The sequence below is a fragment of the Orycteropus afer genome, unplaced genomic scaffold, assembly GCF_000298275.1.
Source record: "Orycteropus afer afer isolate SDZICR_OR568_19922 unplaced genomic scaffold, OryAfe1.0 scaffold00088, whole genome shotgun sequence".
In the NCBI taxonomy this organism is placed as follows: Eukaryota; Metazoa; Chordata; class Mammalia; order Tubulidentata; family Orycteropodidae; genus Orycteropus; species Orycteropus afer.
The window spans coordinates 10,811,014-10,827,470 of record NW_006921675.1 but is presented as its reverse complement, the minus strand read 5'-3'; the positions used below and the strand labels follow the sequence as shown (position 1 = coordinate 10,827,470).

The 16,457-nt window shown below is 40.2% G+C and overlaps 1 protein-coding gene across 1 annotated transcript in view; it reads right to left on the bottom strand.

Moving 5' to 3' along the window:
• SIPA1L1 (signal induced proliferation associated 1 like 1) overlaps positions 1-16,457 on the bottom strand; it is a 184,497-nt gene that overhangs the window by 143,003 nt on the left and 25,037 nt on the right. The window contains exons 2-3 of the mRNA XM_007942340.2: positions 12,171-12,301; positions 5,697-5,885 (exon numbers count right to left, since the gene is read on the bottom strand). Of these exons, the coding sequence (XP_007940531.1) occupies positions 5,697-5,885; positions 12,171-12,301 (320 nt within the window). The remainder of the gene's footprint in view (positions 1-5,696; positions 5,886-12,170; positions 12,302-16,457) is intronic.

Genomic DNA, 16,457 nt, shown 5'->3' with positions numbered 1-16,457 from the left:
TAGGATTGCCCAACCTTCCTTCCAAGGAGTGGCTGGTGGGTTTGAACCGCCAGCCTTCTGTTTAGCAGTCAAGTGCTTTAGCCACTATGCTACCAGAGCTCCTACATTTCTAATAAGCATCTAGAAGAAAAGTGAAAATACCCATTTAGGGAAAATCACTACTGTAGATGTGAAACTTTATACTCTAATGAAAACAGGAAGGACTATCAATTTTCTCTTTGGTAAACTCGCATTTCTACTTTAAATACTTATAAACTGTATTCTATTTGCATTTGAGTTTAACATGATACATTTAGCATCCCACTGAAACCTTTACAACAAGGCTTGGAGTGTCTTTTGAGTTTCCTGTCCCAGTCCCGGGGAGAGGAAAGAAAGACGGGTGTATGGTGCTTTGGTTAAGAATGTGGGCTCTGCAGCTGACTGGCTGGATTCAAGACCTGCTGTCACAAGGTGCTAATTGTGATCTGGGGGTGAGGGAAGTGTCTTCTGGCCTTTTTGTGCCTCAGTGGCTGGTGTGTAACACAGGAACAATAATCAATAATCAATAATAATGAACAGCAAAGGATTCTCAGGGTCAATTACAGTAATTCCTACAAAGTGTTGACCACAGGGCCTGGCACAGTCACCGCTCCATGAAAGTGATCTATTTGCGTCTCTCTTTGACATGTGCCCCACCTTCTTGCTAAGCTGGATGCTCTCTGCCTCCCAACACTGTGCTCTTACGCCTCTGTGTTCTGCTCTTAGTCCAGATCATCTTACAGTTTATTCTCTTACCTGATGAAATCCACTTCCCCTCCAAGGCCTATCTCATGCAGATCCATCTAACAGATCACGACTCAGCCTCACTGGTTGACACCACCAGTTTTCATTTATTTTTGCAATTCTCTTATTATACACATTATATTAACTCTACTTCCATTGTAATAGTTAACAACCTTATTTCCTTCATGGATGAGGATATGAACCTATTTATTCTCTACAGTAGTTAAACCCTCTGCAAAGAGTGATACTCAATGTGCATTCATTGGATTTGGGAGTTATGCTTACTTAGAAAAGTAAGCATAATATATTACCTATAACAGAAGCTCTCTCATAGGATGGCTACAAAGATTAAATAAGGTATGGCATGTAAAGGGTTAATAACAAGTCACCATTTTATCATTATCAACAATAGCTAATTTTTTTTTTTTTAATGTTTACCACATGCCCAGCACTGTCCTAACCACTTGTTATGCATGAACTAGTTAAACCAGGGTCTGATATGAAAATCTTTCATCCCCCATGCACAGAGTACATGAGATACAGATGTTTATTACATGACTGATAAAGAAAAATGGCTCTGATGGGGCAAATTTTAAATTAGCTGAATTGGCCATATTATTACAAAGTTGACTTGAAAAGATAATGAAATTTCTGATATTTCACAATGTAGTCTTGAGGATCAAAAAAATTCAGGATATGCAAAAGCTTACGAAAACTTGCAAATCTTAAAAACGAAAGGTAGCATTGCACAAATCTGAATTCAGTGTTCAGGACTACTACCACATGAGAAGAAAAATGACCCTGAGAATAAGTATCCATTTCCTCAAGTGTCAAATAAGCCCAATCATGGGCATCTACCACATACAGCTGAACCTGTACTATAGCACAGGACTGCTGTGAAGACTGAACCAGAGAATGAGGGTAAAGTGCTCAGGACATACTAACAATTAAACATATCTATCGACAAACTTTGTTTTTATCACGAGAAGATGGTCTCAATGACCAGTAAGTGAAAATGAGGAAGACGATCCAGAGGTGATCCAAATTTTCTCCGCTACACAGTTTTATCTTCCCGTAAATAGAAAAACAATGGCAGGTTACACTTATTTTCTCATTGCTCTTTTATAAAAAAATGAAAAGGTACATAAATAAATAGCAAAAGGCCCAGAAAGGTATCAGGAAAGAGAATGTGAAAGCTCAGATAAGCCACAAAACATGTATTCATTTTCTAAAACTTCAGGCGTTGAAACATCTTAGAGTCAAATCAAATAAAAAACAAATTTAAAAATTTTTCTTTATGCTTTCTCTTTTTATATCTTTTAGGTGTAATTTTAACTTGTTCTGTTCATTTTAGCTTTTTAAAGATGGGAAAATGAGGAAATAAATCACTAAAGATTTGAAAGGTAAAATGCAATAGCAAACCAATAATTTTATTTTGCCAAGCATAATTATAAAAGCATTTAGCATGAGTAGATAACATATTAAAGAAATCATTTAAATAAAGTTTAAAGGATGGTGTAAAAGTCCCTTGTGGTGAGTCTAGTTTCCCAGTATCATATTACAAATCTCTTTAAAGAATATAAGGAAGCACAAAGCTTGAAATTAAAAAAAAGACAATGATGACATAGATGGAAATTAACATGCTCTGTAGCAGTTCATGTGCACAATCTACTACACTTACAAGCATTTCCTTTATAAAATCTGTTTGTGCAAATGCACCAAAATAATCAGTTTCTCAAAATGATTCCAAGGCACTAACGAGATTTCCTACCCCAAAAATGACTCCCCAGACAAAAAGCCTAAGTATGTGTGTCATCTGTTTTAGATCAGTACAATCCAGGCTTTGAATGCTCTGGAGGAAGATTTAAAAGAAAAGACAGAGGCCAAGTGGTGGTGCCATGTAGGCTGGCTACAAAGCTGCCCATACAGAATAGCATAGGATAAAACCTGTATGTTCCACTGTCAGTGCAATTTCCAGAAGATTTTTGGAGAGACTTATGCAGATCAAATTTTAATCTTGTCACGAAAAGATGTTAAAGAACACAACTCAGATACACTATCATCATAATTTTATGAAGGAAGGATGTTTTAATATCCTCAAGAATAGGAAGGTCATAATTTCAGAATGGACAGTTTTTAAATTAAGTTAGTGTTAATTAAACTCTCTACACTGTTCTTATCTTTCCTACACTGGTGAGACCATAGTGTTCACCACAGGCCAGTATCATCCATGCTCCAACAGTTTGCAGTCACTAATAGTGGTCTAAAATATGCCAGACACCCCATACAACTTCAGTAAGTGGGGCACAACTTTTTTATTGTGAGTGAGTAAACCAAGGGAAAATGACAATAAATACCTCCTTTACATAAGATAATCTGTTCTAATGTAGAGCTCAGAATGCTAAATATTTGTTTCTATTATCTATCAATGTCTAAATGCTTTCATTCTCCCAGAAAAGCACAGTAATTAAAATGGCTGAATCAATGAAGTCCCAGTCATCATATATCTCTTGTTCCTTGGTAGAACAAGCATCCAGAATATCTACTAAAAACATCCCCCAAAATCATTAAGTATATGCATCAAGTTTCTCCTGTAGAGTTCAGGGTGTTTCATAATTACATTTTGTGGAAATATTCACAGAATTATCATTATTATTTTTGTGTTTTGGGTGAAAGCTTACAGAGAAAATTCACTTTCCATACACCAGTTCACATACACTTTATCTCATGACATTGACTACAATTTACCCCAATGCTCCCCTGCTACTTCCTCCCTATAGTTTCCTCTTCACCGTGTCCTTCCCTCCATGCACTCCTGCCTCCTGAGCTATGTCCCTGTACATACACAGCCCTTCTATTCTCCCATGGTAGTTCTCTCCAAGAAGTGTAACTACCTAGTGTAAATGTTCACCTCATATGCCTGTCTTTTGTTTGGCTGGAAGCCACAGGAGATACTCACAGCATTCTTAATATACACGCATGGAATAGACATTAGGTGTGCATTATAAAAAGTGAAATGAATGGACAGAGAAAGTGAGAATTAGAAAAGTTATGTTCAATTACTAGTTCATAATATATTCTCATTGGCTGAATTGAAAGATTAAATATACTTTGTGTGGTAGTTAAGGTTGTGTGTCAACTTGGCTAGGCCTGGTTGAGTGGCTGGGCAGCTGAATGTAGTTATTCCCCATGGTGAGACTGGTAATTAACTCCATGGTGGAATCTATTGGAGCAGCTGGGTAGCTGCTTTGGGTATGTGGTCTGCTTCCCATATATAGAAAACAGCTTTGGGAATGGTCTCTAGCTTATGGCACCCCTGAACCCTGCATGTAGCCAAATCATTGTTCAACAGCCTGCCCTGCTCTGCTGATCTTGGGACTTTAATGGACTTAAATTAATGGCCTGCCGTGTGGTTTGGTAATACTGGGACTGTGCCTTGTTACTTGTTGACCTTGGGTTTGTCAGTCTCAGCAGCCAGCAGCTGTCTGAGTGAAGAAACACCTCCAGCTTCAGTGGGCCGGGAGCAAGAGGCAGAGCTGAAGCCTAAGCTTGAGGGGCTTTCACACAGCCCCTAGAGCCCAGCACTTTGAACTCAGACTTCTAGCCTCCCATACTTTAAGAGCATAAACTCCTGTTTGTTAAAGGCCATCCCATTTGTGGTATCTTCTCTTAGAGCGGCACACAGTTAACCAGAACACTTTGAAACTTATTTTTTAATTAAATTCGTTAATTTTAACTAAAGTGGAATTTTGATTAATTAAGGAAATACCATCAAAATTTATTCACAAAGTGGCATTCAAAAACTGGACAAATTTTACTCCTGTATGAATTTTTACAAAATGCAATGTTAAAGCTACCACCACCACCTCCAGGATGCAGTGCTCAAAAAAAGAGTTAAAGTGAGAGTATATACATATGACATATACAACATTAGGCCATATGCTCAAAAGATCCCAAATGGAATGTGCTTACTGACTGACCAGCGGATTTTTGAGATGGTAATTTTCCACTCTCTACCCTCTGCTACCTCTATTTGGATTATCCTGTCCCTCATCTGCATTTTGATCACAGGTCTCCACATTTAGATGGAAATAAGAAAAGTTTGAGCATTTTAATTTTGTTACCAATTAGGACCCAAATTTTAAGACTGCCTATGTCGAAATCTTAGCTAAAATATTTCATTGGTGGTACTAATAGACCTAAATTTCAAACTTTCAAGAATGGTATGGTGTGGTAGCCAATAGCACAGGCTTTGAATCTGACTGTCTTTGAACCCTGGCTCCACAATTTATTAACTGTGTACTTGGAATTATTGCTTAATTCCTCTAAGCCACAGATTTCTTATCTCTAAAATGGAGATATTAACAGCACCATCCTAACAGGGCTGGGAGATTAAATGGAATAAACATTGAAGGCAGTTACAACAGAGCCTGACAAATGTGCTCATTAGTGTTAGCTATGATTACTCTTATTATTAGTGCTACACCAAAAAACCAAACTCACTGCCGTCGAGTCAGATCTGACTCACAGAGACCCCTCCTTGGGTTTCTGAGACAGTATCACCACGGAAGTAGATTGCCCAATCTTCCTTCTGATGAGTGGCTGGTGGGTTTGAACCATCAGCCCTGTGGTTAAGCAGTCAAATGCCTTAGGCATGATGCCAATTCCCAGAGTACTTGAAGAATTCCCTGCATCTATGTAAGATTCAATAGAGCTGAACATGGTTTAAGTATCCTATCTATTGATTGTGACACAGAGAATTTCAAAAGGGGAGAAATATTCTGAGTTTAGAGAATCAGAGGGGAAAAAAGAAAGATTTAACAGCAAGAGCGCATAGCATTCTTTACAATAAATGATATCTCTCTGTCAAAAACGAAATACTGAGGTTGTATCCTGTTAGCCTCACAGGAAATTTTCCTTAAAGCCACACTCACCCCTTGTTCATCCAGTTTCATGAGCTGCTCTGTGACTTTGGGGGTGTTGAAGGCCAACCGCAAACACTGGACATTGAGCTCAGGAATCACGTGCTCCAGCACTTCTTTCAGGGGAAGCCCTCTGGCAGTCGAGTGCTTTGCTGTGGAGGGGACGGCGTCCTCCAGGACTGACCCTCTCAGGGTCATGAGCTGAAACAGAGACGAGAGCTGGGGCGTGAGAGGCGAGACCAGCATCATGTGCACTGAAGGCCCAGACTGCAGTGACTGACTGGTTAAGCTGGTGAGGCAGAGGGAATGAGACAGTGATCTAAGATACTTCACATCTGAAAAATGAGGCCAAGCCTTCCAGAAGACCCAGGCAACTCCACAGGATCCCATACTCAAGCCTTTTGAGGACATTTACTGAATGCCAAATACAGTACTTTGTCATACAGATCAGTAAGATCAAGGTGTCTACATGGCTCCAGTATACCAGTGGCCAGACAAACCAGAAAACTAGGGTGATATCCCACAGAAACATCTAGAAAATAAGTGCTTATTTGCATTTAGATTTTATAACTTTGTGAATTACAAAAGGGGAAGGCTAAAGTTTTGAATTTCAGAGTGTATACCTGGGGCAAGCATAAACTCTCAAATCCCCAAATGCTGCTACAGCAGGCAATGCTTTCAGTCAGTACAGCAGCAGAGTCAACAGCATTTGAATTCATTTAAAATTGTCCCTTATTTCTTAAAGTAGCTTCTGTTTTTATGAAATACTAACTTAAGACTTTTCCCCATGTAATGATGACCTGTTTGAGGAAAGTCAATCAGACTAAAGCCAAAAACGATCTTAATTTCCCAAAATTTTCACTTGCTAAAGTTATTAATAAGGAGCTCTGGTGCCACAGTGGACAAGGCTTTGGCTGCTAGTAAGAAGGTCAGTGGTTCAAACCCCTAAGCTGCTCTGTGAAAGGAAGATAAGGCAATCTACTTTCATTAAGATTTATAGCCCTGGAAATGCAATGGGGGTCACTATGAGTCAAAATCAACTCAATGGCAGTGGGTTTATTAATATAATCTAAACACTAAATAATGACCTAAGGAAAAAAAATTTTATTAGATTGAAAAAAAATTCCGTTAAGTACGTAGGTTCTAAGTTATCATACTGTGAACAGGAGCTACAAAAAGATAATAGAAGCATACATGCTGGGGGATGTTTATGGAGTGTATGAGGGTGAGAAGTGAGATAGTCACAGCTGCAACCCAGGAAGAGTATATTTATGAAGAAAAGTATTAATAAGTTCAGGTCCTAAGACAGTCCAAAGGCAGGGAAAACAGATCATACTGCCTCAGGGTATAAGGAAAAGCCTTCATGGAAGGGGTGCATTAGAAAGGGGCTATGAGATATAGAAGAAATTCTACAAAGAGAAAAAGGCAGAGAATAACATGAGGATGTTATATGGAGCTAGGAAAGAAGGCAAGAGCAGGAAGCAGCAATTACTACAGTTCAGCCAGATGTAAGGACAGTTCCTAGGTGGTGGAAATGCTGAACACACTCAGCTGGTAACTGAAAGGCTGGAAGTTCGAGTACACACAGAGGCACCTCAGAAGAAAGACTCAGTAGTAATCTACTTCTGAAAAAACAGCCAATGAAAACCCAAGGGAGCACAGCTCTACTCTGACACATGTGAGGTGGCTGGAAGCTGAAAGGGACTTGGATGGCAGCTGGCTTTCTTAAAGACAGTACAAGAGGAGTGGATTCTAAAGCTAGGAGGTGAGGGGAAGCAACCCCAGCAGAAACCCTGAAGGCAGACTGTGAGGTGTGCACCTCAGCTGGCCACCACGGCTAAGCTCAGAACTTTTTTTTTTTTTTTTGAGAGGGAACAATAATGTATATGTCTAAAAAAAATTAAGTTGGTAAATAAGATGAACTGCAAAAGGAAGAAAAGTAGAGGCAGAGAATACAGTTAGAAGGAGGATGTATCAGCCCTTAAGTTAACAGAAAAGAGGGCATGATATAGGATGGGCAGGAAAAATGAAAATCAAAGGAAAAAAGAATCCCAGGGAAGAAAAATATATCACATTTGGCAACTGATGGAGAAGAGATGAGGGTAGGAAAAGCATCAACATTCATCAACACTTTAGCCTCAATACAGGAAAAAGGTACTGAGCTCTTTCACAGTTTATTCATTTGATTAGTATCTGTACTATCATTTGCAAATTATTTCTTTTCAAATAACACTTGTTGTTGTTGTTATTTGCCGTCGAGTCGGCCCCGACTCATAGTGACCCCTCCTTGGGTTTCCGAGGCAGTATCACTACGGAAGTAGGATTGCCCAACCTTCCTTCCGAGGAGTGGCTGGTGGGTTTGAACCGCCAGCCTTCTGGTTAGCAGTCAAGTGCCTTAGGCACTATGCTACCAGAGCTCCTCAAATAACACTAGTCAAAAAAAAAACAAAAACAAAAAAAAACCACCATTTTCCTATTATTATCTATTCTAAGGAGCTCTAGTGGCACAATAGGTAAGGCAATCAGCTGCTAAACAGAAGATCAGTGGTTCAAACCCAATAGATGCTCCACATGAAATAAACTTGAAACTTACACACACACACACATTTATTCTTCTTAAAAAAATCATGGAGAACAGCTGATTAACTCAGCTATTCCATGCATCTTCTCACACATTAAGTACATGACTTGGGATGGGGACCACAAAGGCTGGGAGTATCCTCAATTTAGAAATCAAGGCCAGAAATGCTAATATTGCATCATGTGCCAGGGAAAGGCAGCAGCTAACTTCACCAATGCCAAAGCAGATGAGAAGAATGACTCATTTTTAACACCCAAATCAGTACCATCACTGACATTTTGGTTAATAATTTTTAAAACCAAGAAGGGAATCCTCATAAGGCCCTGTGCTCCCATGCCATTGAGATTTTGTTCATAAACAGATACGGCTACAAACATATGCAAGATCTTTTTTTATCTGTCTGTGTTTTGTAATAACTGCTTCTACTGAAGGAGCTCTGGTAGCATAGTGCCTAAAGCACTTGACTGCTAACCAGGAGGCTGGCAGTTCAAACCCACCAGCCACTCCTCGAAGGAAGGTTGGGCAATCCTACTCCCGTAGTGATAACTGCCTCAGAAACCCAAGGAGGGGTCACTAGGAGTCAGGGCCAACTCGATGGCAAGTAACAACAACAACATTGAAATGAGATTAATTTGTATTTCTATTTTCTTGATGGCATTCACTGAAGCAACTGGGCATCACTGTGGTGACCACATTTTCTTCTTTTTTGAAGGATTTACTAACATGAGAAGTCCCTACAAAGGCATAACCAAACCAAGAAAAACCAAACCCGCTGCCGCTGCGTCAGTTCTGACTCATAGCAACCCTATAAGACAAAGCTCCTAATTGGTAAATCGTATTTCCTTGTACATTTACTGGGTTGGCTTCAATGAAAACCATGAAGTTGAAGTGCCTGTCCCACAAAATCCAGGAGCTATGAACAATGATCAGCATCCAGAAACATTCTATCAGAGAACTTCTTCAAGTTTATTTCGATGAGAAACCTGATAAAGATGTTATGAACTAAGCCATTTCAAATGGTTTTTTTTTTTTTTTTTAAGGCGCTGTGGCAGTACACTGGCTAAAACATTCAGCTGCTAACTAAAAAGTTCAGTGGTTCGAAACCACCAGCAACTCCATGGGTGAAAGATGGGGCAGTCTGCTTCCATAAAGATCTACAGCCTTGGAACTCTGGGGGCAGGTCTACTCTTCCCATTGGGTTGCTATGAGTTGTAATCAACTCAATGGCAGTTGGTTTGATATTTAGTTTGAATGGATTATTTTTATTAGAAAGAAGAAAATTACACAAAATCAAGTGGCAATTAATTGTTGTTGAATAAACACTGGTGGAAGGAAGGAAGAGAGGGAGGGAAGGAGAAAGGGAAGGAGGAAGAGGGGGAAAGGAGGAAGGAAGGAAGAGGAGAGAGAGGGAGTGAAAGGGAGAGAGGGCAGGGAGAAAGGAGGGAAGGAAGGTACTATTCTAGGCATTGGGCCAGTGGCAACGAACAACAAAGACGAAAGTCTGCACCCTTATGGGGCTTACCTTCTAGTGGGGGAGACAAAAAATGAACAAAATAAATGAATACGATATGTGAATGTGTTAAATGTTAATAAAAAATATAAAGCATGAAATAAGATATGAAATTTTAGGAGAAGGACTATAAATTTTAGATGCAGTGGCCATAGCAGGCCCCACTGACTTGTGGGTAAAGGCCAGAAAAAGTGCAAGAGTGAGTCAAGAGGATGGCTGGGGGAGAGCACCCCAATAGGAAGGCAGAGGGAGTGCCATGGTTAGGAAAGGGAAGGAGGCAGTGGCTGGGACCGAGTGGGCGAGGGGGAGATGCGTCACACGGGCATGGTCTCCTAGGCTACAGCAAGGACACGGGTTTCACCGGAGGGAGATGGGAAACCATTAAAGGGCTTTGAACTGAAGAATGACAGGATCTGGATTACATTTCAAAAGGCTTTCTGCTGGGCTGAAAGGACACAGAACTTACGGAAGAAGGAGGAGATCAGTTTCTTGAAAAAGATGGTGGTTTAGAACGGGCTGAGGTGGTGGGGGTGGGAGAAATACTTAATTCTGGACATATTTTGAAGATCGAGTCAACAAGCTTTGCTAACAGACCAGATTTGAGGGCCAGAAAGTGTGCACGTGCACGCGTGTGTGTGCACATGCGTGTGTCAAGTGTGATTTCAAGGCTTCTGGCTAAACAGCTGCAATAATAGAGGTGCCATTAACAGAACATTAATTTGAACATGAAAACAAGTGAAATGAACAAAATTTGACTTGAATGTTTTAAAGGCTAAGGAAACAGACCCAAGGGACATAATTCAGTGGAACGGTTAACAGGAAAACAAATGAAATGTCTGACCAGAGAACCGGATGGAGGCTCCAGTAAATGAAGGTGGGAAAAAGAGGAGCCAGTGATTCACCAACCAAACCGCAGGGCTCCTGTCAATGCAGGTTGGGTGTTAACATTGGAGAGAGGCTGTGGCCAGACAAGAAGTGCCTGTAAGACAAGCTGAGAAGGGACGACTTGTGGAAACCAGTAACAGGATGCGAGAAAGCCAGGGCCGACTTAGAAAACTTCAACCGTGGCAGGAGGGATAGGGTAGTATAATGACAAGAACATGAATTTAAGTGGATAAAAAAATAGCATTGGAAAGGAAGAATAAGTATGACAGAGGCTTAAATCAGAGTGGTCTTAGCAGCTACAGGCATAAGAACAAGGAAGTCAAAAGACTTGGAAGCAAAAATAAGTGAAGCTCCTAGAAATCTGGGGGCCCAGGGAAGCTCAAACCAAACAACCAAACTTACTGCCATCGAGTCAAAGAATTATCTACAGCCACTCCAAAAACACAATAGGTTCTCTGTGCTTTTCATGTTCAACCAAAGAATTTACATTGCTGAAAGATTAGCTTCGGCGTGAAAAAGAGTACACTAGGGCATGCTAGCTCTTTGGTTCTCTGTGGCCACTATAAACAATGTATGAGTATTAAAGTCTTGCCTTTAAAATTCCTATTTTTAATTTCCCTGGAGTTCAAGCTTAGGAACAATTACTAAGCAAAGCCAACCAGTGAAACTTGTCGGGCATTTAATGGGGGAAATGAAGCCAAATGCCCTATTTACACTAGTTTGAAAGCCATTATTTTTTAGATTCCTCAAGAGGGCATTACGAATTACTGGATAACAACAATCCTCAAGTGAGCTGAGAGGCAATGAACTGGCACAACTCTACATAAGTTCAGGAGAGAAAAGTACCACCTCCAAGTCCCAAACTTATTCATGAGTTACAAAAAAAAAAAAAAAAAAAAAGCAAACGGTTAGCTGTTTTTATTTTTCCTTTTCTAGTTTAACTTCATTTGAAATTAAAAACTCATGCGTACGTCGATTCCTAAAAGACTCAAGAGCCTGTCTCATCCACAGTTAGGTGGCCTTGGTTCAAATAGCCTGGAATCTGGAACTCAGTGAATAGGTCCAAGAGATAGGAAAGTGAAAGAGGTGAAAGAAGGAGACTCAAATGCCTGTTCTTTGGTCAAGAAATGTCAGCTTGGAATGGGAGACTTAAGTCTTGAGTGGCCTTCACTTATCCTCTAAAGCCCTGTTCCTCAAGCTGGCTGATGCATTCTGCCTGCCCCAGCAGGGCAGGCAGGGGTCTCACTTGGGATTCTGATGGCTCCAATTTCCTTGGGCCACTCTTAATGGACCTATCTATCTCCAAATCAAAACACCCATTCATTCACCGAATCTATGCAGATCTAAATGGAGAGAGGGAATCTGTACCTAACCATCGGCAACAAATGAATGAAAGGAGCCCTTTGTTAATTCCAATGGCATTTGTAACCATGTGCCATTAAATTTAATTGCTTCATTCTTGTTTTCCCATCACTTCAATCGAGCCTCAAATCTCTCATTTGCAACTTACCTCACTAGTTCTGAAAATTATCCGGTAGTTGTATGGAGATCCATTTTCTTTCATTTCTTCCGGTTTTTCCCTTCGAATGCTTACAGCCACTGGACCAAGATTCTCGTCAGCCCCAAAATAGTTCCAGTGTTCTTAGGGAAAACAAGACAAAACAAATTAGAAAATGTACATAATGCTTTGAAAAATGTTACATTCTGCTCAATATGTAAGACTGTCACTCAACAACTACTCTACATTAATAAAATGTAAGCAAGTTTAACAAATACTAAAATTCTTGAATGAGTCAAGGACTAAGCGACAAAGGCTCAGTTTTAGCAGGGCTAACACTGAAACATAGGTGGCCTGCTAAGTTCCTTACTACTCTGCAACCTCCTACACTGCTTCTTTCAAAAGAAAATTGTGTTCTCTTCCATTTTAAATAGGTTACATTGGATGTCCTTCCCTGCCAAAGGGAAGATTTGTGTCAGGGCTACTTGGCTTTTGTTCTTTTTTTAAAAAAAAATAAATACTAAACTTATTGAGAGGGAGCTCTGGTAGCATAGTGGCTAAGGCACTTGACTGCTAACCAGAAGGCTGGTGGTTCAAACCCACCAGCCACTCCTCGGAAGGAAGGTTGGGCAATCCTACTTCCGTAGTGATACTGCCTCGGAAACCCAAGGAGGGGTCTCTATGAGTCGGGTCTGACTCGACGGCACATAACAACAACAACAACAACAAACTTATTGAGAATAGGATTTGAGGAAACAGTGATTTCCCCCAGATTAAAAATTATTTCCAAGAATCAGAGGGCAAGAGGCCTGTGCATCACTCAGCAGCACTCAGCTCCCTAGGAAGCCCATGCACGAGGAGGAGGAGCTCAGAGGCAATGTGTTTCAAAGTGTCCCAGGAAGGTGGGAGTCTTGCCTAGGGCTCCATCCTTACCAAGCAAGCAAGGCAGGCAGCCAATAAAGTCAGTGAACCTGGAAGGAGTGTGAGTTGAGGCAATGGGCTTCTCCTTTGTGATCAGTGTGACCAGGGGACTGACAATTCTGGGGCCTCTTCTCCATGCTTTGGCATTGCCCAGGGCCCCAAACCTTAGTACAACCTCAGAGTGTGGAGGAAACCTCCAAATAACTGCTGTTGAATTAACCTTCCTCCTGACCAGATGGAAGGTCAAGACCAAAAATAAGCTACAGAAAATAAAACAAACAAAAAAGTGGTATTTACTATGCTTCTTAAAAATATATATACTTTAAAAAATTAAAATTGCTGATATGTACAGAGGATGTCCATAGGTTAGGAAGTTCATAAAATATGGAAACATATGAAAAGTTAGAATAGACAACTTATTTTTTCAAACCTCCGAGAAACATTTACTGTACTTTGTTCTATTTCATTTACATGTGACATGGCTAAATGATCAAGTTGTAACATGGTATATTATTATCACAGAAAATGCATAAGTATTTGAAAATACACGTTATTCTCATACAAAATAGAGTAAGCTTTGAAAATCCATGAGTGTAATAGTGAAGTATACTATGTAATATTTAATCATGTATTTTTAAAATTTAGGTAACATATGAAAACATTTTGAAAGTACTAAAGAATGATTACAGAAGATACAATCATAAATATTGCAAGCTCTCTGATAACAGTATCTTGATCCATGGAAATTCAAAATAAGAAAAACACAATGGGGACACAGGCAACAAACATTTTGTAAGTGGACAACTAAGGAACAACCCAATAAATGTCACAGAATCCATGTACAAACACTCGAGTACACCCTCAAAGCACAGCACATGAGAATCACACTCAGGTTATTTACTCTTACTTTGCACACAATTCTAATAAGCTTGGTCTGGTCTTCAAGCCCACGGCTTTATTTCAGAGGGAACTCCAGATGCTGGCAAAATCCAGGGTGTAGGGCTGATATAGACTTGCATGCAGACAGCAATGTGATAGAACAACTGACAACAAGGAAGAAAACAGAAAGGGAGGAGACAGAAATAGTATAAAAAAGCGGACAAGAACTTAAAGAAAAACAAAACAGCAGTCTGGGGCTACTTACTGAAGGAGCCAAGAGCTTGACACACTTCATTAACTTCAGAGGATATTTTAATATTGAACAGAATAGTGGATGTTTCAAAGATGAGAGTGAGTCACATTCATATTCTTTTCCTTGCACATCTTGGACTCAACTGAGACCTGGCTCTCTAGAAATTCCTCAAACACAGCCTGACTACCACAGGTCTGGTAGCATAGTGCCTAAGGCACTTGACTGCTAACCAGAAGACTGGCGATTCAAACCCACCAGCCACTCCTCAGAAGGAAGATGGGGCAATCTACTTCGGTAGTGATACTGCCTCGGAAACCCAAGGAGGGGTTGCTATGAGTCAGGGGCGACTTGACAGCACATAACACCACCACCACCTCCGCCGCCGCCGCCGCCACCACCACCACCACAGGTGGGACAGAGGTCCACTGCTGCTGGGGAAATTCACAAAGGTATAGCACCACCATCAAATCCTCACTAGGAACTGCAACTGGTCCTCAGACTCTCCCTGGTCAGGGCTCTCTGCCCTTCTCCAGAGCAGGTATTTCAATCATCGTTCTCAATTCTCCTCAACCTCCCCAACCCATGTTCTGTCTCAGCAAATGACAATGCTGCCTACACCACTTAAAAAAAAAAGTCATCATTTCAGAAGGAAATGTCCTCATTTTCTACCATCATACATGCACACTTACCTACACGCAGACCCTTGCTTCCTTTTCTCTACAGTCCAAAGATCTCCCCTACATTCTGGTTTCCACTCATGCCACCTTCCCAAAGACGGATACCGTGATCAACCTCTCCTATTTCTATCTTTCATCTTGCTCATTCCCACATCAGTTAATCAGACTTAAGTCTCCATCTTTAAACCTAAAACTTACCCTTACCCTCTTCCCTTATCCTATTTCAAGTTACCTCATTTCTTTCCTTCTACTGGAAACTTCTTGAAAGAGCTGCCTAATCCCTCATTTTAGAATACTATAATCTGAATTCCCTTGCATCAATGACTTTCTTATCCTTAAATGGTCATTTTTGGACTTTATCTTCCTCAAACTTTACATAAGCCTGGCTCGGTTGATCATTTCATTTTTTTTTTTTTTCCTAGAAATGCTCTTGTTTCCTCACCCTATCCTGATTTTCCCTCAAAAACTTTAGCTCAGTTTCCCTTACTCTTTCCATTTTTAAATATTTTGTTGAGTCTCAGAAGTTCAAAGGCCATCTCAATGTTGATGACACTCAGAAATGTATTCTCCATTCCAGACTTCTCTAAACCCTAGATGTTTACATATACACAACAGAACTCTTTCTTTGTTCCTCTGGTATCCGTAAAAGTGAACCCATCATCTTCCCACACAGACCTACACAGCTCTCTCTGCAATCACTATTTCAGCAATTGGCACCACCATTCCCTCAGTTGCTCATGTCAGATCCATTGTCATACCCTATAATCTAGTTCCTAAGTATCTCTCAAACCTACATCCTTTCATACTTTTTCTCCATCCCACTGCCACTGACTAACCCTAGTCACCTCTTGCCTGAATGTTTGTTTTCTAACTGGTTTGTTCTTTTCCAATTTGTTCACACAGCAGCCAGATGATCCTTCTAATATGCAAATCTGACCATCCACTCTTAAGCTTAAAATCCTTCTCTGGTTTCCACAAAGTCCTTAGATACTCTCCAAGCCTTCCGGAAGGCCCTCACAACCTGTTATCAGATACCACTCCAGCCTCAACCCAGACCTTTCCCTGCTCTTTCTAAACTGAGAACTAACTATCCTGAACTTTTCTATTTCTCAAACATACTGTCCTTTCTCACCTGAAGAACTCTGCCTACATTTTTTCCACCACTTCTCTTTAGCTGACTAAATCCTCCCATCCTTCACATCTCAAATCTTACTTTGATATCCTCTAAAAGAGTGACTGTACACTGGCGCAAAATGAAAACGTTTACTTGGTATTAACAATTCATTAAATAGTGTAAAGAATTAAAAAAATACTGCAAATCAGTAAAACCAAGTATTTAATATATATCAAATACAAATATTTAGAAAGCATACAAAACAAAAACATAAACTTTCATAGCATTAAGCAACCATTTAGTATAAATTTTAGTATTAATTTATGTATTGAAATAGAAAAACAAGGTATTATTAAAAAAAAAATAAAATAAACCCTACATAAAAATGAGGGAGCTCTGGTAGCATAGTGGCTAAGGCACTTGACTGCTAACCAGAAGGCTGACGGCTCAAACCC